This window comes from Notolepis coatsorum (genome assembly GCF_963971535.1).
Source record: "Notolepis coatsorum genome assembly, chromosome: 6".
Classification (NCBI taxonomy): Eukaryota; Metazoa; Chordata; class Actinopteri; order Aulopiformes; family Paralepididae; genus Notolepis; species Notolepis coatsorum.
Window position 1 is genome coordinate 70,825,545 of NC_140170.1, and position 24,649 is coordinate 70,850,193.

A 24,649-nucleotide genomic window follows, 5' to 3' on the forward strand; every position below is an offset into this window, starting at 1 on the left:
TTATTACAACATACAAAATAATGTCAGGGGAGGGAACGTCACTCTGGGGAACGACAGAAGGGAACTGGTGATAATGACAAGGTTGAGGTTTGGACACTGACTGTGGACTAGCAGGGGGACTGGCTGGCATTGGGAAGCATGACAATGGACTGTGTGAATGTGGGGCAGAAGAAACGGTGCAACATGTGATTATGGAATGTGCTAAATACACAACGAAGAGGAGTGTGCTGTTCACTGCAGTACTGGATGCAGGGCTGCCCTGCATCTCACTGAGGAATATACTAAAACCTGACGAACAGCAAACTAAAGTGCAGTGGTGAAAGCTGTCACAGAGTTTCTTGTGGACACAGGCCTGTATTATATACCTGTATGTCATGTATGTCCGTCCCTATGTCATAAATGTCATGATGTCATGTATGTTGTGTAACTTGTGTATGTCATAAATGTCACTATGAAATTAAAATGGGGGACCCTGATGTAAACAAGACAAACGTCTTTCTCTGGTCTGCATCACCTTAACAATTGTGTGTATTGAGCCGTACTGTATTGTACCCCTTCTGCAATCTGTTAAATAAAGTTTTCATTCATTCATTCATTCATTCATTCATTCATTCATTCATTCATTCATTCATCATAAGGTGGTAAGGCCACAGTAGTGTGCAGTACCTAACACAAACAGTGTGAGGCAGCAATACGCCGACGAGTAGACTACCGGAAAGCCAAAAGAAGAAGAAGACGAAGAAGAAGACGAAGAAGAAGAAGAGAGGGAACTTCCGGGAAGTCTTTTCTCTGAGGCGACGAGAAGAACAGGACACACGCAGCCGATATTTTACAATAATGGTAAGATTTTGTTATTTATTTGGTGCCAATTGTCAAAATAAAAGTCAGATTAGTTACACAATGGAACGATACTTAGACATTTAGCTTCAGATAAGCACAGAAATGGTATATTTTCTTTGTACAGCTGTTGGATTGGAAGGCATCCTGGGCATGGGCTCAGCCCGACCAGAGAGATGACAACCTGTTAGCGTGGCGACACAGGAGTGTGACATAAATAACTTGTCATTTCTTCTTCTTCTTATTTGAATTTCCGGCAGAGTAGACGCATCGAGGCGTATTACTGCCCTCCGCAATTCTTTTTATGGGCTCTTCTTCTTCTCCTTCTTATCCTTCTTCACCTTCTTTTTCTTCTTCTACTGGACCCCGTCATCAACTACATTGTCCATTGGAGTGCATCTACTGCTGCTACTTCCTGTCTGAGCCCCCCTCCGCGGGACCCTCCTTGCCCCCTGCTATCTTATCCTGGGCCGCTTTGTCCCTCGCAGCCCTGTCCCTCGCAGCCCCCTCAGCCAACTCTTCACACACCTCCCTCCAGTCCAGACCTTCCAATCCCAGATGTTGAACCGCTATCCTAACAATCATCTTCACCATCTCTGTTCTACCCGTAACCTCTGCCATACCAGTAACTACCCCTGCCACGAAGGCCACAATACCTAATTTCTCCTCCCTTCCCCTGTCTCTTTCCACCTGCTCTACCCTCACTGCCAAATGCCCTCCTTCAACCCCCTGCACCCTTTCTTGGCTCCCCTGTCCTGCCCTGCTAACCGCCCCAGCATACGTCAACTTACCCTCCCTTCTCTCTCTCCGATCCGCGACCTGCTTCATCATCACCTCGCACCCCCGAAACGCTACACTGTGCTCCCCACCACAACTACAGCACCTCGGCTTCACTCCCTCTCCACATTTCGCAGCTGAATTGTTGCCAGTTGCCACGTGGATTGATTGAAAAGTTTATTAACAGATTGCAGAATGGGTACAGTACAGCTCAATACATACAATTGTTAAGGGGATGCAGACCAGAGAAAGACTTTCGTCTTGTTTACATCAGGGTTCCCCATTTCAATTCATCATAACATATATGACAATGACATACAGACAGTACTGCTACATCTATACATTTATGACATATCAGATTAGCAAATACAGTAGTTTGTGATACAAAAAGTGTCCAAAAAAAGAGTGTATATACATTTGATGTAGAAACTACATTGGAGGAGGTTGGGTGGGTGGGGGCTGTACATTGGAGGTCGGGGGGGGGGGGGGGGTTGGGTAGGGGGCGGGGGACACTGTACACTCTACATTGGGATGCTGACAAAGCCATACTTGGTCATTTACTGTACAACTGGGTTAGGACATTTGGAGGGGCCTGTTTCGACCAACAGTGCAGCAGGATTGAGTTTCAAGTTTCTTTAATAGTTGTCATACAGAAGTACAGAATACTTTCATACAAAATGCTTCTTACTGTTACGCTCCAGAGACTGTGCTAGACAAGATAGTATCAAATAACATAGTATAGCATGTAAATTAGAAGTAGAAAATGAGGTCACAGTGTTCAGTATAGACATATGTACAATGTTCGATGCAGAATAGACGTAACTGAGTTACCATATAATATACAATACTATGCAGTGTACTAATGTACAATATTATATAGTGCAAAGCAGAAATGGGATGACGATGAGGTACAATTTAGGTACAATTTACAGTAAGGTGTACGAGTTGTAGTGCAATCCTTCATCAATAAATATAAAGTGTGGGGAGTGGGTGCTACAGTGTGTTTGTTTAAAGTGAGTGTGTGCTATAAAGTGTGGGGAGTGGGTGCTACAGTGTTTGTTTAAAGTGAGTGTGCGTGTGGATGTGTGTGCTATGTGCGTTTGATGGTTGTTGTTGTGTAGTGTTCATTGTTCGTTAAGCAGCCTGATGGCCTGGGGATAGAAGCTTCTTCTGAGTCTTTCTGTGCTCCCTTTGAGACTCCGGTATCGCTTGTCTGACCGCAGCAGTTCAAAGAGGCAGTTGTTCGGGTGACTGGAGTCTTTAATGATTCTCTTAGCCTTGCCCCTGCACCGCTTGTTGTAAATGTTCTGGAGGGTGGGGAGCCCCCCTCCGATTGTGCGTTCGGCTGAACGTGTCACTCTTTGTAGTCTGCTTCGGTCTTGTGCAGTGCTATTCCCAAACCAGGAGGTGATGTTGCCAGTCAGGATGCTCTATTGTACATGAGTAGAAGTTCTTAAGGATCTTCTGACTGACTTGGAACTTCCTTAGGCGCCTGAGGAAGTAGAGGCGTTGTCGTGCCTTCTTCACAACACTGTCAATGTGTTTGGTTAGGGCTGGGCGATATGGAAAAAAATCATATCGCGATAACGATATGATAATTTTATTTTATTTCTCTATCGATAATTATCGAATTGTTATAAGTATAAAAAAAATAATTTTTTTTTTAACAACAGATGTATGTTTATTTTGCAGCAATTCTTTGTCATTGCCGCCATCTTTAGTGTTACATCCCCTCACACTCCAGTTCTCAGGCTGCAGCTGAGAAAGCTAAAGTAAACCGGCTTCTCTGCTGGCTGTGGCTCCAGAGGAGTTGAACAGTTCTGGCTCTGCTAGTTTATTTTTGATCTTTTGGCGCTTTTTTGGTGGACAAACCACTGCACATGTGCACCGTGACTCGTGACTGGAGTCTAGCTCTGCTAGCACACATAGCCTACTGTGTACAGACGGTTTCAAAATGTATTTTAAATTAGAAAGCAAACAAAATAAATGGACAAGAGAAAAAGAAATCTGAATTTGGTCAGTATTGTCATTTGGACAAGCAAAGCCATTACTTTAAGTTGCAGGCAAGAAAGACAAGTCTGTCCACTGTCTCTGGTTTTAAAACTGCCCTGTTGTAGGTAAAAAAAAAAAAACGATTTTTTTATTTTTTTTTATTTCGATATCGATTATTAAAATATATCGCGATATTTATCGTTATCGTTATATCGCCCAGCCCTATGTGTGGTCCATGTCATGGCTATGAGTTTGGAGGGGACTATGGTATTGAATCTGATTGAAAACGTTATTTAACGGATTGCAGAATGGGTACAACAGTGCAGCAGGATTGATTGATTGAAAACGTTATTTAACGGATTGCAGAATGGGTACAGTACAGCTCAATACAAACGACTGCTAAGAGGATGAAGACCAGAAAAATACTTTTGTCTTGTTTACATCAGGGTCCTCCATTTTCAATTCATCAAGACTTATGACATACAAGAAGACATACAAATATATGGTTCTGTATGTAAGAAAGAGAACATCATAAAAAAATATATATATCCGAAGGGGAAGAAACTGTAAATTAGAGGGGGTGGGGGGGATTTTTCCTAAATTTGCTTAGCAAAATTGCTAAATTAAACACCAGATGTTTTATTTACACCATGGTGTATTTTTCATTTGTTTTCAACATGGATGACCTTGTGTTTCTCCTCCTAGGTGCTGTTGCACGTCTTGTTCGAACATGCGGCAGGCTATGCTCTGTTCGCCATCAAAGAGGTGGAGGAGATCGGCATGCTGCTGCCTCAGGTGAGTCAATATGCTACACATTTTACACATGGACATTCATGCAGTCTCTGTATTATATTAGATTAAAATGTGGGGCGCCCTGCCAACCACATAACGCGCTGAGTCGCGGCACGGCCGACCCGGGTTAGATTCCCAGACTTGTCGTTATTTGCCAAATGTCTTCCCCCAATCTGTCTCCCTCTCCTTCTCTCTCTCTACTGGACTGCCCAGTGGGAAGAAAAAAAACGATAAACGCTAAAAAAAAATCTTAAAAAATAAATGTAACTAAAAGGCGACTAATAACATTCATTAGATTAATGTATCGTCATTATTCAGCACAAGTACAGTACAACGAAAAGAAGTTTGGCATCCAAACCAGAGTGCAAATGTAACAGTGCAATAGTAATAACCAGTGCACAGGTGATTTAAAGGGCGTATAAAATATATACATTTGTAGCCCCTTTTTTTCCCCACTCTGGACTAATGCCATGTCCTCGGTGCTAACACAGGGGGGCAGAGCCAGCTCTCTCATAAACCTGTAGTGAAGGCAATACCACCTCACTGCGGATCCTGTCGGGAGAAACGAGCCACGCTGTCTTCCTGGGAATAATAACTAGTGTTTGTTATTTGATCACATCCCTATTTTACGTTTGAGGACAAACCATGCACTACTGAGTAATGGTGCTTATCGGATGCACATGCAGAGTTGGTAGTATTAATTCATTAATATGTTGTACTGTGATGCAGGTATAAAGGCGGTATGGTAGTAAGTCATACTGGCCAGCAGTGTAACTAGTAGGGGATATGTATAGATATAGTATATACAGACCGATTTGTATATATATTTCAACAAATTGTTCTAGTAGGTTCTTTGAAAGGACCACTGCACTCGGGACAAATGAATACCTCATGTGGCAGAAGAGTGGTACTGTGCAGAACCTTCTCTAACCGCAGCGACCTGTTTTATTTCCTCTGCAGGTGGAGGAGAGTGTGCTGAGTATTGCCAAGTTAACAAGCATGGTCAGCCTGGCTGCCTTCTTCCCATTCAAGTCGACACAGGCTGCCCTGGAAAACATCAACTCTATTTCCGAAGGTGTGTTTCTTTTTGTCTGTTGGATATTTTGTTTAGTTTTACCCAGGTGTAATGATGTTAAAGTTAAATCTGTCAATCCTCTGAATCTCTGTGTTGAGAGCATACCGTAACTCCTGAACACCTGGGTACAAGCTGAATACTTCTGTTACCAGAAGTCATGTTAACTAATCACAATATAGGTCGGCTACGTGGCGTAGTGGGCAAGGCGCTCGCCACGAATACTGGAGACGCTGGGCTCGCCTGTTCGAGCCCAGCGCTCCACATTGCGTTCAGTTTAGCTGGTCGTCCGTACTAATACACATTGGCCGTATTAGGGGGTGGGAAACTGATGGGTGGGGATCGGGCGTTGTGGACAGCGACTCCTACAGGTCGGTTGGTGCGCCTGCGCAGTAGAATCAGGAAGTGTCGGGGGCAGCGTGAGCCTCCCACGCGTTACTCCTCGCCACTGAGAGATCGAGCTGCGCAGGTGAAAAGATGCGACTGCTGTTACCTCAAGTACCGGAGGGGACTTGTGCTATGTATGACTTAGTCCACATTGCAGCCGGCTTGTGGGAGGCAAGAAACGGCGTTCGTGACAGGGGAGGGTTGAATTGGATGATACGAAATTGGGATGGGAGAAAATATAGAAAAATGGGAGAAAAAGTGGATAAAAAAAAACGAATCACAATATAGACTGTGCCATTTACCCACTGGCTTAACCTCTTCCACTCGTGCATTCCGGTACCGGACCACAAATGACATCATGTCATAAATTATTCTCTAGTCTAGACTGTCCGTAGAGTAGACTCACTATCATGAAGGGTATAAGCATTATAAGCTAACAAGCGAACGAATAAACACAATATGAATATTATATTTAATATCTGGTAATGGATCTCTTACACAATGGACCTTTTCTTTTTGTGCCAGATATGCTTTAATCGCAAAGGAAACAACATTTTAACATGAATTGCATTCCACCAGGTTTTATCTTGCTGGTTGAAGGAGATGCTGGATATCTTGACTGGTAAGAATAATTGACTGATTCTGGTGCACATCTAATTCAAAGTCGATGATTATTCAAGAGTAGTGGACAGATGTGATTTCTGAGAACTTATACACTGAGACTTTAATTGTATCTGCTTTATTTACACGTTAAAAAAAACTGCTATAAGACTTGCTCTTGTCTCAACAGGTATCTAGCAGAATATGAAGAACTTGGACAGATGAGGTACGATGGCAATTAGTCACAAGTTTAGCTTGGCTTAACTCTTAAATAATAAAAAACTACATGATAACTATTATGATGACCTCATTTGCTACTCTTGACAATCAGGATGATGAACACGCAACCACCAATTGCATTATCTGAAACACTGATATCATCTCAACTTGAATCCTTGCGTTGTCTTGACCTTTTCTTTTTCCTTGCAGTTGCAAAGTCTTCTGCTAACCTATTAAGTGATGTCCAGGCAAACTCTTACAGCCTCCCCAGGGCCAACTGTACCATGACAGGTAATATACCAGACTGTTTTATTGGCACTACAAAGACTTCTACTGTCAATGATGATTGTTAAAAAAAACAATGGGAATCTCTCTGAACAAAAATGAAAGAGGCTTGTTTTCCTGATGCAGTATACTTTGAACTGCTACACATTCTTCATTGTTGATGTAAACTAATGTTATGATTGATTTACAGATGGCCTCTTCTGATCAGTTTACTCGGGTGAGTTACAACCTTGTGCTTCATGGGTCTCCCTCACTGTTCCCTGGCTGTATATGTAATGACACCATCTATGTATTGCATACATATCATAACTCTAATGCGCCCAGCCTGGATGCACTTCTTCTCAAACCCACTCTTCCCCCAAAACATTCAGTTTGTTTACCAGTGTTGTGTTTTCCTGAGCACACTTTATGTCAAAGTGCGCGTGGCTCAAGTTGATGATCATTATTGGACTACTTGACTATTTTGGGGGAAAGGTGACGTTGCGCTGTCCATGGTGAGTTCTTGGAGACTACTGGAATAGATTAAGTGCCTCCAGGTGGGTCTCACATTTTTTAATGAACCAGTTCCTGACTCTGTATACAGTCCCTGTAGTACAGAGCAGGGTTCACACCACAGCCAGCCACATTATTTCACTACAATGACTGTTATGATCCAGATGTATGGCCACATTTCTCCCTTCTGTGATGACACGATGACGAGTCGGAACGGGTCACAAGTCTGTCTGTGGGGCTTCTGGGTCAGGACCATGTTCTTTGGTTTTGGTTCAGTTCCTCAGAGCAGCGTGTCCTTTCAGTTGAAGACATGGAGGCATTTGTCTGAGAAGGTCTTAAGCCCGGAGTCTATGTCTACAGTTGAGTGTTGTGGTTTATTATCCTGAATAATAAGAGATATTAAAAAAAAATGCATACAGAAGTATGAAGCTTGAAACCCCATAGAAGCTTTTGGGAAGTGTCGTTCGGAAAGATTCATTTCCAACACTTATCAAAAGCTACGGTGTCCTCTACAAAATGGCAGCAAAAAACTACAATTCCTGACGTTCAAATTTTCCAAAATAGTCTCTTACAAAGTAAACGAGACCAAAACAAAAATGATCTAATAACACTTTAACCTATTGGTAAACTAACATAGTGATGATAATATACATTATAAATGCTGTGACATTGTTATGATGTTTATACTTGAATACGTTTGAAAAATAAAACGATACTTTTGTATGACGTTAAAGTATTTATTTTATTTGCATCTACCTTACAGATTCGAATGCATCTCTGCAGAAATGCGCCTATGGCCACCACCAGGACAGGTAATGGACCAAAATGTTGTGTTGGCACTACATGGGACTTTTACTGTCAATGATGACTTGTTAAAAACAATGGGAATCTCTCTGAATAAGGATGAGGAGATGATAGTTTTCCTGATGCAGTACATTTTAAATGGCTACACATTCTAAATTTGATGTTAACTAATGTATGCTTATACATTTTACAGGTTGCCTATGTTCCTCGATAGTTGACTGGTGAGTTACAACCTTGTGTTATGTTGGTCTCCAAGTCATCTGACCCGTTCCTCATAGTGGATAACTGAGTTGGCTGAATAAGATACATTTTGACAGGCATGTGATTTTCTGTTCCCATGCTCAAATGATGAATTAAGTGTTGGTAGGGACATCTGATTAAAGTTGAGGAAACGCCAACCTTTCTGACTGTATGGGAGCATGGCAGCAATGGACATGTTATCTCAAATTTGACATCCGACACATCTACTTGATGTGAACTAATGTATTATTTATTTTACAGGTTGCCCATGTTCCTCAGATCAGTTGACTCTGGTGAGTTACAACCTTGTGTTATGTGGTTCTCCTAGCCATCGGGACCCGCTCCTCATACGTGGATAACAGAGTTGGCTGGATAATATGAGTTTGCCAGCCATGGGATTTTCTGTTCCTTGGAGCAAGCTTAGATTTTAGCCTGACCTGTTACCAGAGCAATGATTCCCTCACCTAACCTGCAAAAAAGCAGCTATATTCACTGGATTATTCTATCCTAATTTTATTATACATTTTCATGAGGCCATCTGAAAATGTCTCAAGCTTGTTCTCAATTTAGATGCTTAGGCAGTTTTATATTTCACCATATGGATTATTTTTGTAATTTAATAAACGAGTCAGTTGTCTAAAGTTTCCTGGCTTTCTCCAGAATGCCCCATCTTGGTTTGTCCAAGATGTCCACATTATTGGAAACCTGCTTGTGTAGGCAACCTGTGTTTGAGTAACTGAGTTGGCCAGATGCAAATTTGCAAGATGATCAACACTGCATAAATCATATTATCCATCTGTTTAGCGTATGAGGAACCCATTTAGTCTGGATTGTTGGCAAATACTATGAGTTTGCCTTCAAATGCTACATTTTCCCACATTTCTGTCTTGATACAATGATGAACTTATAGTTCAACAGATTAACCATGAAGAACTACTAGCATTGTCTTTCGCTCCTATCTGATGTATCGGCCTTGGTGACCTGCCAACAACACTTTGTGTGAGAAGCAGAAGTTAACTCATTTTAAATGTCTTCTCCTCCAGGAACATGACTGGGCAGGAGAGTGCAGGGAAGGATGTGAGTTAAATTGATGAATGATATGATTTATTTTATAACGATACAATGATGAACTTATAGTTCAACAGATTAACCATGAAGAACTACTAGCATTGTCTTTCGCTCCTATCTGATGTATCGACCTCGGATGAGTCTGGACCTTGTGTGTAAAACAAGGGAAATTAAACTTTTTTTTCATTTATTTTTCAATGTTTGTAGTTTCTCAATAAAAGTTATGATGACCAGTAGCAACTTCCCAAATCCAATAACATGCTTGATGCAATGGTGGCCTTGTAGTTCATCAATTAACAATTAAGCTACTAGCTGTATTTATTTTTGTACCTCAATTTGTTAAAGAAAATCTCTCTTCTCTCTAGAAACCTAGAAATGTCTGAATCCAGTGTATTTTGGTTTTGGAGGTACCTCAATTGGAGCTGATTTCGGTAAGCATGTTATGACCGGTTACATGGTGTTTTTCTTTTTTACAATCTGATATGATGCTTTTGAATCGGGTCGCTGATCCTTTTGAGGAAAATATCACTTTCTGATCTAGATTGTAATCTAACCCCTAATGCTACACTAAGGATTAGATTAAATACTAATGCGCTTGTGTTGTTTCACAGGTGAGATGGAATTCTCAAAGGATGTCTGCACAAGATGGAAGTGAGGAGAAGTAAGGCAGATCTGTCGGGGCCTCTCTGGGTAGAATTTCAGGCCATGTACACACTTCGTACAAATGCATTGTTCTAGTTGAAGTTCACTCATATTTTGCTGTTTGCAACAGTTATCTCTGGCTTCCAGCAAGATGAATGAATTGCACATGTGTCTGTACAGTGTAATCTCGGGTCTGAAACAACCACCCATGTACAAGTGTCACTGGTCCATTCTCCATCCAGCCTGGCCTCTTAGATTCCACATGCAGCACTGTGCCCACATTTTCAATGCGTATGCCAGAGAAATGGGTGAATATAAAGCTCTTCTTAAAAGTTTTATAGTAATTGTATTAATGACTACTTAAAAACTCACAACCAGAAGAGGCCAGGCAAATGGCACACGAGTGAGATGTGACATGGTGTGGCCTGTGTGATGATAAAGTAACGTCTGACATCAACCGTGGAGTCAGTAATTAGCTCTAGCTGATCTGGGCAGTGCTGCTCTTGCATCCAAATGCTTAGTTTGCATGGTTGATCCTAATGTTGGTCCGTCTCCCCAGGTACTGTGACAATCCAGCCGGCACTTCCTATTTTCTTTAAGGTGAGACTAGTACACTTCCAATGGGGATGCACAATACCTGAAACTATCGGTATCTTGACTTTTTGTAAATATGCCACAAATGTTTATTGGTGCATCCCTATTAGGAGGTACTTCCTGTATGGATGAATGATGTTTTACAAATGTCTGACCTGAACATTTAATGTGGACATAATTATTTACTGACTATCCTTGTTTGCATAATAATATGATTTAATGACTCAGGAGTAACTTATTAAAACACACTGCTTTTGATCTTCAGGTGTTTGCTGGATTTTGATCGACCATGGTAAGTAAAATGCACTGAGGCAAGTCCAGAAACTTGTAAAATGCACTGAGGCAAGTCCAGAAACTTTGTAGAAATAAACCTTGGCTTGGCCAACATGATTGGTACATCAATCTTTGGCTTATCTAATGTTACCGGATGAAATTAAGTTGGTAATCTACTTTACACCCAAGGGAGTGCAGGCTCTAGTGAAGTTGATTGGATGAGTGGTTAAACGCTTCAGGCGGCAATACCGGGGGCCAAGCAATTGTCATGTTCCTAGCAGTAGTTAATCTAAATTGAGTTTCTGGACATGGCCTTTAATAAATAAAACCTGTGATGAATGATTTTGCCAGATGAATTCCTTTGATTATAACATTACCGTTCCATTTCATACTGAGGTTGGTAAAAGTCAATACAATCATGATGTGTGTTGAGTTCCAAAAATAATGCCATTCCCCCCCCCCCCCCCCCCCCCCCCCTTGCAACTAGATTGGATGACTGTGCCTGGATGCAGTTATGGCTGTCGGGACAATGGGCAAGCACCACCATGAAGATCATTGAGTGAGTGTCATTCATGCTAGTCCACAAACCTCCATTTGCAGAAATTAACATTGGCTTGGCCAACACTGGAAATGGCCCATTTTATAAACTTACAACAAACAACTGCTAAGAGGATGCAGACCAGAAAAATAATTTAGTTTTATGATGTACCTGGCGATCATTCTTTTACCTACAACTAAGGACGACACTCGGGGCCCATGGGGTCAATCGTTGCTGCGGGCAGATTTTAGGTTTGGCGAGTGAGACTGAGGTCTGTCCGCCATGTGGCGGGCAACCAAATAGTCATGTGAAAACCGACCGAAAAACATGATCCAATTCTTAGCGGACTTCTCACTCGCTGACTCCTGAAGCACACAGACCTGCAGCGCACTGCTCCTCCTCCTGCCCCTCCCAAACCCGTGTAAACACAGAGGCTATTGCCTCGGGCAGTCTGCTGACTGCTCTAGTCTAGTGGGACCTCCGTCAGATATTAGTTTTACCCAGGTGTAATGATGTTAAAGTTAAATCTGTCAATCCTCTGAATCTCTGTGTTGAGAGCATACCGTAACTCCTGAACACCTGGGTACAAGCTGAATACCTCTGTTACCAGAAGTCACCTTAACGAATCACAATATAGACTGTGCCGTTTACCCACTGGCTTAAGGTGGTGGAACGAGCGTGAGTGTGCAACAGGGTGTAACTAGTAGGGGATACAGGCATTAAAACGTTCCGTCTCCAGGCGGATTTCTGTCAATTTGATTCGGAGTCTGACGGAATTGGCTACCTGGTATAATATGATTTGTAGATGCATACAGATTGAAACTAAATATCATGAAAAAGAGCAAAAAAATGTCTATCACAGCGTGGCCGCGCCAAGCAGTCATTGGCGAGCTGCGGAGCAATAATGGCAGGACTCAGCGACTCGAGAGACAGGATTACGCTAATAGTTCGTCGTCGGAAATGTATAATAATCGCAGACAGTGTTGGATCTAAATAAATGGATTTATGGACACATTTATGCCCGGACCACAAAGCTTATTGAAGGGTTAGTGGAGGCGCGACGGCTCTACCGGAGCCCGTAAGCCTGTTATATGAAAATGTAATTGTGCTGTCAGACCCCGATACGGGTTGTCCTTTACTTTTAGCTAACGCTATTAAATATAAATATACAGTGGAGGTTAAAATAAGAATGACTTTGCCTGAAAAAAAAGTCGGGAGATGTTTTGAGATGACGCACCCCCGCGGGAATCTACTTTACCATAAATCATAGGCTGATATAATACGCTACATTCTCTTTAAACATATAAATGTTACAGGACAAAAGTAATTGATTTAATCACTTTTATTCTTTTAAACTTGGTCTGACCGACCTTCAGCATAGACCATGAACAGGCAGTAGATCCAGTCGTAGAAACGCATGTCAGAAAACACGAGTCTTGCGCCTCGCGCGTCAAATCTCTCCTTGTTTACCGACGTCGCATCCACCACCTGCTTATGTACCTGCTTGCACTTAAAGGACGACTCCACTTTTTTTGGAAATTAGCTTATTTAACATCTTCCCTGGAGTTAGACAAGAAGATGCATACCTTTTTTGTCTCTGTGCGTGCATTTTAGCTTTGGGAATAGACGCTCCGTTAGCATAGCTTAGCTTCATCACTGGAAGTGGGGGAGGACAGTAGCCTTACAGTGCCTTACAGTGTATTGCAAGGTCTGACATTGACCAAACTTGATATGCATGACCTTGGTGGGCTCTAGGTCAACTCCTGAAAAGGGGGTCAATGTCAGACTTTGCAATCAAAGTTAGGGGGCTAATAACCCTTGCCATAATTTCAGTGTGCCCCCTAACTTTTGATTGCAAGGTCTGACATTGACCCCCTTTTCAGGAGTTGACCTAGAGCCCACCAAGGTCATGCATATCAAGTTTGGTCAATGTCAGACCTTGCAATACACTGTAAGGTAGGGGTGGACGGTATGGTCTAAAATTTATATCACGGTATAATTTGAAGCATAGACGGTAACGGTATATATCACGGTATCAGTGTTTCTGTTAGAATAATTTTTTTTGCCTGATAGGCAGGCTATATAAAGAATGAAATCCTCAAGGCATGTAGATTTATAATATTGTAACTTAAAACTAGGCTACTTTTGCGTATAAAGTCATTATATTCCAAATAAAAAAAGTCCAGAGTCGAGACTCCTGCTCCCATTGCAAACAGCGGGGCTGGATTTTGCTAGAAGCATATGTAGCTGCAGAGCCGCAGAGCGAATTGAATTGAATAAGAATTGAGACAAAGGTGCCACTCATCCTCAGCTTTAAGAATTGACAATTGCGTCAACAAATTGACACATGTGTCAACAAATTGACACATGTGTCAACAAATTGACACACAAAATGCTTAGAGACGATGGGGGTCAGAACGGCGCAAGGGTGGGGGGGCGCTGTTTGACGGGCCTGTGACCAGACCTGAAAGAGCCACTGGCTCTGCGGCTCTGCAGCTGCATGCTATTCGCAAATCCACTGCTGCACGCCTTCCTCCCGGCTCCCGCTGCTGCCGTCGTTATCATAACACTACACACATATCGTAATGTTTACAGCAAACTGTAGTTGATCACCAGGTATGTTTTATTAACGTAGAATAATTCATATAAGAAAAACGATAGGGAAATATCTTACCTTTCTCCACTGGTTAAAAATGCCAGGAACTGAAATTGAAACTTGCTGTGCGCCGCGGTGATATGTGTTTATTATGAAATGACAATTGCATGTTGACACGCCCACTGCGCGAAGCCTCCTAAATAACTTTTTCCAGTTTGCACATATCTATTATCTATGACTAATTCTATCTATTTTTAGGGGCAAATGCGATTGAAATAGTCGCGCTGTGGTTACATGACGTCATTGCTATTTTAGAGCTGCTCTACCGGTTAAACGGTATGTCAAAATCCATACCGTAGAGCAAATTAATACCGTTTATACCGTATAGCGTTTATACCGTCCACCCCTACTGTAAGGCACTGTAAGGCTACTGTCCTCCCCCACTTCCAGTGATGAAGCTATGCTAACGGAGCGTCTATTCCCAAAGCTAAAAATGCACGCACAGAGACAAAAAAGGTATGCATCTTCTTGTCTAACTCCAGGGAAGATGTTAAATAAGCTAATTTCCAAAAAAAGTGGAGTCGTCCTTTAACGTTACGCACGCCTGCTATACCGATTAGCTAACGTTGGCATAATAACGTTAATGGAAGGAGTAAGCCGGCCACTAAAAAAACCCACCGCAGTGTTCTCGGATGAAGGATAAGCGGCAGCACCTAATAAAAAAAGTTTCGAGAGGAAGTTTGAAGAGACTGGCTAGGGCCTAGGCTACTGGGGGCTGTCTGTAGTGGTGAATTGTTAACTTGTTCCGAACTGTACATTGGGGGTGGGGGGGTGTAACTGTACATTGGATTATCGACTAAACCGAAACTAGTAGGCTCCCTTAAAACGCTAACGCTATAATAAAATTTAAAAAAAAATACAGTGGATGTTAAAATAAGAATATGACTTGGCCTGAAAAAAAGCAGTCGGAAGATTTTTAATTTTTTTTGCTTTAATCCCTGTAATGGTTAACACATGTCTTAGTCAAAAGCTTGGCTGGCTCTGTAGATTAGACTCACTATCATACCTAATGAAGGGTACATTATAAGCTAACTATAAATAAGTGAACTACTAATAAACACAATATGAATATTATATTTAATATCTGGTAATGGATCTCTTACACAATGGACCTTTTCTTTTTGTGCCAGATATGCTTTAATCGCAAAGGAAACAACATTCCACCAGGTTTTATCTTGCTGGTTGAAGGAGATGCTGGATATCTTGACTGGTAAGAATAATTGACTGATTCTGGTGCACATCTAATTCAAAGTCGATGATTATTCAAGAGTAGTGGACAGATGTGATTTCTGAGAACTTATACACTGAGACTTTAATTGTATCTGCTTTATTTACATGTTAAAAAAAACTGCTATAAGACTTGCTCTTGTCTCAACAGGTATCTAGCAGAATATGAAGAACATGGACAGATGAGGTACGATGGCAATCAGTCACAAGTTTAGCTTGGCTTAACTCTTAAATAAAAAAAAAACTACACGATATCTATTATGATGACCTCATTTGCTACTCTTGACAATCAGGATGACGAACCCGCAACCACCAATTGCATTATCTGAAACACGGATATCGTCTCAACTTGAATCCTTGCGTTGTCTTGACATGAATGACTAGTGGCTAATTTTCTTTTTCCTTGCAGTTGCAAAGTCTTCTGCTAACCTATTAAGTGATGTCCAGGCAAACTCTTACAGCCTCCCCAGGGCCAACTGTACCATGACAGGTAATATACCAGACTGTTTTATTGGCACTACAAAGACTTCTACTGTCAATGATGATTGTTAAAAAAAACAATGGGAATCTCTCTGAATAAGAATGAAAGAGGCTTGTTTTCCTGACGCAGTATACTTTGAACTGCTACACATTCTTCATTGTTGATGTAAACTAATGTTATGATTGATTTACAGATGGCCTCTTCTGATCAGTTTACTCAGGTGAGTTACAACCTTGTGCTTCATGGGTCTCCCTCACTGTTCCCTGGCTGTATATGTAACGACACCATCTCCCTCACTGTTCCCTGGCTGTATATGTAACGACACCATCTATGTATTGCATACATATCATAACTAATGCGCCCAGCCTGGACACACTTCTTCTCAAACCCACTCTTCCCCCAAAACATTCAGTTTGTTCACCAGTGTTGTGTTTTCCTGAGCACACTTTATGTCAAAGTGCGCGTGGCTCAAGTTGATGATCATTATTGGACTACTTGACTATTTTGGGGGAAAGGTGACGTTGCGCTGTCCGTTGTGAGTTCTTGGAGACTACTGGAATAGATCAAGTGCCTCCAGGTGGGTCTCACATTTTTTAATGAACCAGTTCCTGACTCTGTATACAGTCCCTGTAGTACAGAGCAGGGTTCACACCACAGCCAGCCACATTATTTCGCTACAATGACTGTTATGATCCAGATGTATGGCCACATTTCTCCCTTCTGTGATGACACAATGACGAGTCGGAACGGGTCACAAGTCTGTCTGTGGGGCTTCTGGGTCAGGACCATGTTCTTTGGTTTTGGTTCAGTTCCTCAGAGCAGCGTGTCCTTTCAGTTGAAGACATGGAGGCATTTGTCTGAGAAGGTCTTAACCCCTTAAGCCCGGAGCCCTATTTTCTGAAAATCTGCCTAAAATACATAAGTAAATGGAATATTGCTCCACTTCTACAAGGTCCATTTGCATCTAGGGACATCTATGGACCTCAGTGAATGTATTCCCAGTGTCAGAAATATTGTGGTTAGTACTAGGCTTGCTTAAATTGTGATGAAACAAAGGAATATGAATAATGATTTTTCTTTGCATCTTTGATAGTAAATAACACCATGCTAATAATGACCAGGCATGAAAAACTGCCACTGATCTCGTTCAGTACCTTCTTGAGATAATATGTGTACAAAAAAAAATCTAAGGAAATGAATAAAGGGAAGATGATCGGAAGGTTTTGTAGATTCAGTACTGAATTCTCCAATCCGGACCAATGCAATTTGAAATATTATAGAATAGCAGTCTTATAAATTACCTTATAGCCAATTCACACATTTATGGATTGTGCCAAATCTTATATTTCAAATGGCAGAGTTCAATTTGGATTTAGTATCACCAGGCGTGCATAAGAACTGATAATGAAATCGACTGTATACAGTAGCTTTTTTTTATCAGGATGCAACCGTTTTGAAACTAATTTCAAATCCAATTGTTGCTACATGCTAAAAATAGGGAAGAGAAACTAACCGCTTCAATATGTCTACAGTTAAGTGTTGTGGTTTAGTATCCTGAATAATAAGAGATACTAAAAAAATGCATACAGAAGTATGAAGCTTGAAACCCCATAGAGGCTTTTGGGAAGTGTCGTTTGGAAAAATTCCAACACTTATCAAAAGCTACCGGTGTCCTCTACAACAGCGGTTCTCAACAGGGGTGCCGCAGAGAGCTGCCCCTTGAGAGCTTGAGATTTAAAAAATAATAATCTTAAATTATTTTTGGATTACAGAAAATTATCACTAAAGTGCTATCTGTTGCTGCAGCTGCACTGTTTTCCATAAATACCATATTTGGATAAGTTTGACCATTTCTCAAAATCTGAAAATCATTATTTAATAAAACACAGAAAAGGATCACCAAGTTACTCTGGATAAAAAAAAAACCTTTACAGACAACATTTAGACGAAGCTTCCTGACACATCTCCATCCAAACTCTTGGAAGAACTCATTGAAATCTCATCTGATGCCACCTGGAGAGCTAGTTTCAGAGTGTGGTGCTGAGTACCAAGTATCATGATGCAGCAGTTAAGGTGTTGATACCATTCAGCACCACATATCTATGTGAAGCTGTTTTCATCCATGACAGCTCTGAAAACAAAATGTAGGGCCAAGTTGAGCCTTGAGGATGACATGCGTGTTGCCTTGTCAAAGATCTCCCCACGTATTGACCGTATTATTAGCTAACAGCAGCAGACCTCGCATTGAGCTAGAAATGTCCACTGAGTGAACGAGTGCTTATTTTCTGTATTTATTTATATTTTTTGAGAAATGGTAACTTGGTGATCCTTTTCTGTATTTAAAAAAATACGTGATTTTCTGTTTTTGAGAAATGGTCAAACTTATCCAAATATGCAATTTTTATGGAGAACAGTGCAGCTGCAACAGATAGCACTTTAGTGATCCTTTTCTGTATTTAAAAAAAAAATACATGATTTTCAGTTTGAGAAATGGTCACACTTATCCAAATATGCTATTTTTATGGAAAAGTGTGCAGCTGCAACAGATGGCACTTTAGTGATAATTTTCTGTAATTTTATTTACAGAAATATGCTACTACAAGCAGTGTAATGTCAACAGTACTAAGCCATTTAGACCTGAAACACCTGTTAATAATGCATTATATAGCCTATAATTTTCCAAAATAAGTCTCTTGCAAACTAAACCAGACCGAAAATTATCTCACTTTAACCTATTGGTAAACTAACGTAGTGATGATTATATACATTATAAATGCTGTGACATGGTTATGATGTTTATACTTTAATACGTTTGAAAAATAAAACGATACTTTTGTATGACGTGATGTCATTTTGGGTCCCGTCGGGTGGAAGAGGTTAAGTATTTATTTTATTTGCATCTACCTTACAGATTCAAATGCATCTCTGCAGAAATGCGCCTATGGCCACCACCAGGACAGGTAATGAACCAAAATGTTGTGTTGGCACTACATGGGACTTCTACTGTCAATGATGACTTGTTAAAAACAATGGGAATCTCTCTGAATAAGGATGAGGAGATGCTAGTTTTCCTGATGCAGTACATTTGAAATGGCTACACATTCTAAATTTGATGTTAACTAATGTATGCTTATACATTTTACAGGTTGCCTATGTTCCTCGATTAGTTGACTGGTGAGTTACAACCTTGTGTTATGTGGGTCTCCTAGTCATCTGTGACCCGTTCCTCATAGTGGATAACTGAGTTGGCTGAATAAGATACATTTTGACAGGCATGTGATTTTCTGTTCCCATGCTCAAATGATGAATTAAGTGTTGGTAGGGACATCTGATTAAAGTTGAGGAAACGCCAACCTTTCTGACTGTATGGGAGCATGGCAGCAATGGACATGTTATCTCAAATTTGACATCCGACACATCTACTTGATGTGAACTAATGTAGTATTATTTTTACAGGTTGCCCATGTTCCTCAGATCAGTTGACTCGGGTGAGTTACAACCTTGTGTTATGTGGTTCTCCTAGCCATCGGGACCTGCTCCTCATACGTGGATAACAGAGTTGGCTGGATAATATGAGTTTGCCAGCCATGGGATTTTCTGTTCCTTGGAGCAAGCTTAGATTTGAGCCTGACCTGTTACCAGAGCAACGATTCCCTCACCTAACCTGCAAAAAAGCAGCTATATTCACTGGATTATTCTATCCTAATTTTATTATACATTTTCATGAGGCCGTCTGAAAATTGGCCAGATGCAAATTTGCAAGATGATCAACACTGCATAAATCATATTATCCATCTGTTAAGCGTATGAGGAACCCATTTAGTCTGGATTGTTGGCAAATACTATGCGTTTGCCTTCAAATGCTACATTTTCCCACATTTCTGTCTTGATACAATGATGAATTTATAGTTCAACAGATTAACCATGAAGAACTACTAGCATTGTCTTTCGCTCCTATCTGATGTATCGGCCTTGGAGACCTGCCAACAACACTTTGTGTGAGAAGCAGAAGTTAACACATTTTAAATGTCTTCTCCTCCAGGAACATGACTGGCCAGGAGCTTGCAGGGAAGGATGTGAGTTAAATTGATGAATGATATGATTTATTTTATAACGATACAATGATGAACTTATAGTTCAACAGATTAACCATGAAGAACTACTAGCATTGTCTTTCGCTCCTATCTGATGTATCGACCTCAGATGAGTCTGGACCTTGTGTGTAAAACAAGGCAAATTAAACTTTTTTTTTCTCATTCCTAGAAACGCTTGCAATGGCTTCATCTTACCAGAAAGGTAAGCCTGGCTTCATCGTGTTTTGTTTGTAGGGTTTGGGAAGATTCATTTTGCCATACAAGCCACCATACACATACAGGGTCATTCCCATTGATTGTGTTGATGGGTGCATTTATGGGGTAAAGTCTGCCACAAGTCTCACGGAAATCATGGCAGTAGTTAATCAATTAACGATGAACACTTTGAATGCCCAGCAGGGGGCGCACATTTGGTGCTTGAATGCCCACCATCCGCTTCAATGTTAACGTTAATATCGCCTAATCTATGTTTTAAATTATGGCTGTCTAATCTGCCCGTCGCATTATCAATGACTCATTTCCAGTCAACATTGTCGAAGCGGATTGTTTTTTTTATCAGTTCATTTCAGTTTTATAGCATTTTGAAAAGCCCTCGTTTTCACGGAAAAAAGAGAGATTCCATGATAATCACCCTGTACTGGAATATTCTAGAACGTAATTTTTCTGCCTATTTATGAATCGTTTTCAAATAAATGCTAGATATATCTGAGCACCTGGGGTGGCTGATTTACCAACGGTAGACTCGGTTGATATATTCAGATCGCTAATGTGTAAAAAAAAAAAAAAAAAAAAAATATTCCCGTTATGGGCATTCAACCTGTGGGGGGTAAACCCGAGAATATTCGTTATGGTCATTCAAAGTGTTAAGCTACTAGCTGTATTTTTGTACCTCAATTTGTTAAAGAAAATCTCTCTTCCTCTCTCTAGAAACCTAGAAATGTCTGAATCCAGTGTTTTGCTTTTGGAGGTACCTCAATTGGAGCTGATTTCGGTAAGCATGTTATGACCTGTTACATGGTGTTTTTCTTTTTTACAATCTGATATGATTCTTTTGAATCAGGTCGCTGATCCTTTTGAGGAAAATATCACTTTCTGATCTAGATTGTAATCTAACCCATAATGCTACACAAAGGATTAGATTAAATACTAATGCGCTTGTGTTGTTTCACAGGTGAGATGGAATTCTCAAAGGATGCCTGCACAAGATGGAAGTGAGTAGAAGTAAGGCAGATCTGTCGGGGCCTCTCTGGGTAGAATTTCAGGCCATGTACACACTTCGTACAAATGCATTGTTCTAGTTGAAGTTCACTCATATTTTGCTGTTGGCAACAGTTATCTCTGGCTTCCAGCTAGATGAATGAATTGCACATGTGTCTGTACAGTGTAATCTCGGGTCTGAAACAACCACCCATGTACAAGTGTCACTGGTCCATTCTCCATCCTATTGCCTGTCCTCTTGGATTCCACATGCAGCACTGTGCCCACATTTTCAATGCGTATGCCAGAGAAATGGGTGAATATAAAGCTCTTGTATTAATGACTACTTAAAAACACACAACCAGAAGAGGCCAGGCAAATGGCACACGAATGAGATGTGACATGGTGTGGCCTGTGTGATGATAAAGTAACGTCTGACATCAACCGTGGAGTCAGTAATTAGCTCTAGCTGATCTGGGCAGTGCTGCTCTTGCATCCAAATGCTTAGTTTGCATGGTTGATCCTAATGTTGGTCCGTCTCCCCAGGTACTGTGACAATCCAGCCGGCACTTCCTATTTGCTTTAAGGTGAGACTAGTACACTTCAAATGGGGATGCACAATACCTGAACTATCGGTATCTTGACTTTTTGTAAATATGCCACAAATGTTTATTGGTGCATCCCTATTAGGTACTTCCTGTATGGATGAATGTTTTACAAATGTCTGACCTGAACATTTAATGTGGACATAATTATTTACTGACTATCCTTGTTTGCATAATAATATGATTTAATGACTCGCGAGTAACTTATTAAAACACACTGCTTTTGATCTTCAGGTGTTTGCTGGATTTTGATCGACCATGGTAAGTGTTTCAGTAAAATGCACTGAGGCAAGTCCAGAAACTTTGTAGAAATAAACCTTGGCTTGGCCAACATGATACTTTATCTTGGTACATCAATCTTTGGCTTATCTAATGTTACCGGATGAAATTAAGTTGGTAATCTACTTTACACCCATGGGAGTGCAGGCTCTAGTGAAGTTGATTGGATGAGTGGTTCTCAAACGCTGCAGGCGGCAATACCGGGGGCCAAGCAATTGTCATGTTCCTAGCAGTAGTTAATCTAAATTGAGTTTCTGGACATGGCCTTTAATAAATAAAACCTGTGATGAATGATTTTGCCAGATGAATTCCTTTGATTATAACATTACCGTTCCATTTCATACTGAGGTTGGTAAAAGTCAATACAATCATGATATGTGTTTGAGTTCCAAAAATAATCCCACCCCCCCCCCCCCCCCCCCACCTGCAACTAGATTGGATGACTGTGCCTGGATGCAGTTATGGCAGTCGGGACAATGGGCAAGCACCACCATGAAGATGTAAATGCAATGCTCCAGTGAGTGTCATTCATGCTAGTCCACAAACCTCCATTTGCAGAAATTAACATTGGCTTGGCCAACACTTAGTTTCTGGAAATGGCCCATTTTATAAACTTACAACCTGTGATGAATGATTTTGCCAGATGAATTCCTTTGATTATAACATTACCGTTCCATTTCTTACTGAGGTTGAGACAAGTCGATAATGGATTCTCAAAAAATCCCTTTGTCATTAAACTAGATTTATTCTTTTCAGATCGGAGGCCTGCTCTTCATGTTGGCTTGGAAGCTGTGCGTATGAAGTATGGACAAGAAGCTTTTGCAACAGATGAAATGCATTTCAGTTTAACTTTACAAATTGCAGAATGTGTACAGTACAGCTCAATACAAACAACTGCTAAGAGGATGCAGACCAGAAAAAATACTTTAGTTTTATGATGTACCTGGCGATCATTCTTTTACCTACAACTAAGGACGACACTCGGGGCCCATGGGGTCAATCGTTGCACTGGTAATGGAGGTACTGTGAGTCTATCCAGTCACGATGGACTTCCAAGTGTTGTGAAGTGACTGTGGACATTAGTGGTACTGCAAGTTAAACTCACTCCCCCTTAACCCATTGAAACCGGGAAACACATTTGTGTGTTAACAACCTGTTAAGCCTTAAGGTCCCCCTATAGGGGACTTTTCTTTTCTTTATCATAAATCGATCAACAGTATTAGATCCCCAATTATCATATCGTATCATTGGAAAGCCACACTCATTGGCTACAACCCTGTGCAAAGATTTTCGAGATCGCCAAATTATTGACAGAGCTAGAGCCCCGGGAGTTGGGGGTGGTAATGTGTACTTTTGCGAACTTTGGCGGCACGCCTCACATATCGGCATGTAACTCGAGAACCGCTGAACGGATTTCGTTACCTGAAAGGGCAATCAACGGGCAACAAATAGGGCTTTAATTCTATCTATATGTTGTATTAAAAGAAATGCACACCCGAGCCACTAGAGGTCGGCAAAGAATCGTCCACATGTGGGCCCTTGGATGTTAACACTTAATCACCATGGGTTAAATTCATAATTTACCATCCCTCGCCAGCTCTATTTGTCTATGGAGAAGTTCCCCTTCTTTGCAGGGCTATAACTTTTTAAATTCTATTGCTAAATTGCCATTATTATGGCCCATTCAATGTCCTATATGTATTGTTCAGGGTGTAGCAACGTTAAACTTTTTCATTCACATATTCATACTAAAATATGGTCTAAAGCAGGGGTAGGCAACCCTAGGCACGCGTGCCTGCGTAGGCACGCGGGGGCATTTGCATAGGCACGGGGCAGCATACAAAAATAGTATAATTTTTTTTTTTTATATATATTTTTGTGAAATATTTTGCACTGTTGTCGCATTTATCTTGTTGAAATCCTCCCACAGGTTATTTTTACTACCACATATTTAATTGAGACCCTTTATTTGTTTATTATTTCAATTTAGCTGGAAATACATTGCTACATCATTCATTAACATTTGCAGAGCCTTATAACAAACATTATTACGGTCACCATTGTGACCAGTGGGATTAATCAACACTTTATTATTTATTTTTCTATTTCATTGAACATTGCACATGTTAAAAGCAATTTTTTTTTACTCAAAATGTGATTATTACCAAGTCAACTTGTGTTCTTAAAACAATGACAATAAACATAGTTTTATTAGGTTGAAATAATGTGGTTGTGTACTTATTTTGATTGAAAACTGAAAACATTAATGCACAGTAACTGAACTCAATATTTTTAAGTTCTGGTAATTTTTTTTTTACAGTAGTCTTGCGATCAATCAAAACTTATTTACACAATATACCTCACATTCACCCTCCATTCACATCCTGGTGTTCTCCATTAGGCCTGTAGGTGGAGCTATGACAGCACACGTACAGTACAGTTCGGTCGGTGCGCCTGCTCAGCGAGGGTTGGAACTGAGGAGAGATAGTGTGGCCTCC

General features: G+C 40.8%; 1 protein-coding gene across 1 annotated transcript; it reads left to right on the forward strand.

Annotated features, from left to right (window-relative positions):
* Positions 1 to 755: 755 nt before the first annotated feature.
* Positions 756 to 24,405, forward strand: LOC311230590 (nucleolar protein 56-like). Its single transcript, XM_084316913.1, has 31 exons — positions 756 to 840; positions 4,312 to 4,401; positions 5,359 to 5,473; positions 6,437 to 6,479; positions 6,648 to 6,683; positions 6,887 to 6,967; positions 7,152 to 7,178; positions 8,217 to 8,265; positions 8,451 to 8,478; positions 8,759 to 8,790; positions 9,541 to 9,574; positions 9,931 to 9,996; positions 10,177 to 10,226; positions 10,767 to 10,807; positions 11,067 to 11,093; positions 11,562 to 11,633; positions 15,399 to 15,478; positions 15,647 to 15,682; positions 15,905 to 15,985; positions 16,170 to 16,196; positions 18,888 to 18,936; positions 19,122 to 19,150; positions 19,433 to 19,464; positions 20,019 to 20,052; positions 20,240 to 20,272; positions 20,998 to 21,061; positions 21,242 to 21,281; positions 21,814 to 21,854; positions 22,107 to 22,133; positions 22,586 to 22,668; positions 22,908 to 24,405. The coding sequence occupies exons 1-6, from the start codon at positions 838 to 840 to the stop codon at positions 6,903 to 6,905; spliced, it is 306 nt and encodes a 101-aa protein (XP_084173039.1). The 5' UTR covers positions 756 to 837; the 3' UTR covers positions 6,906 to 6,967; positions 7,152 to 7,178; positions 8,217 to 8,265; positions 8,451 to 8,478; positions 8,759 to 8,790; positions 9,541 to 9,574; positions 9,931 to 9,996; positions 10,177 to 10,226; positions 10,767 to 10,807; positions 11,067 to 11,093; positions 11,562 to 11,633; positions 15,399 to 15,478; positions 15,647 to 15,682; positions 15,905 to 15,985; positions 16,170 to 16,196; positions 18,888 to 18,936; positions 19,122 to 19,150; positions 19,433 to 19,464; positions 20,019 to 20,052; positions 20,240 to 20,272; positions 20,998 to 21,061; positions 21,242 to 21,281; positions 21,814 to 21,854; positions 22,107 to 22,133; positions 22,586 to 22,668; positions 22,908 to 24,405.
* Positions 24,406 to 24,649: the final 244 nt, after the last annotated feature.

Coding starts and splice junctions, on each gene's coding strand:
- LOC311230590 (XM_084316913.1), top strand. Junction 5,474..6,436: donor CATCAACTCTATTTCCGAAG/GTGTGTTTCTTT, acceptor GCATTCCACCAG/GTTTTATCTTGCTGGTTGAA. Junction 6,480..6,647: donor GATGCTGGATATCTTGACTG/GTAAGAATAATT, acceptor TTGTCTCAACAG/GTATCTAGCAGAATATGAAG.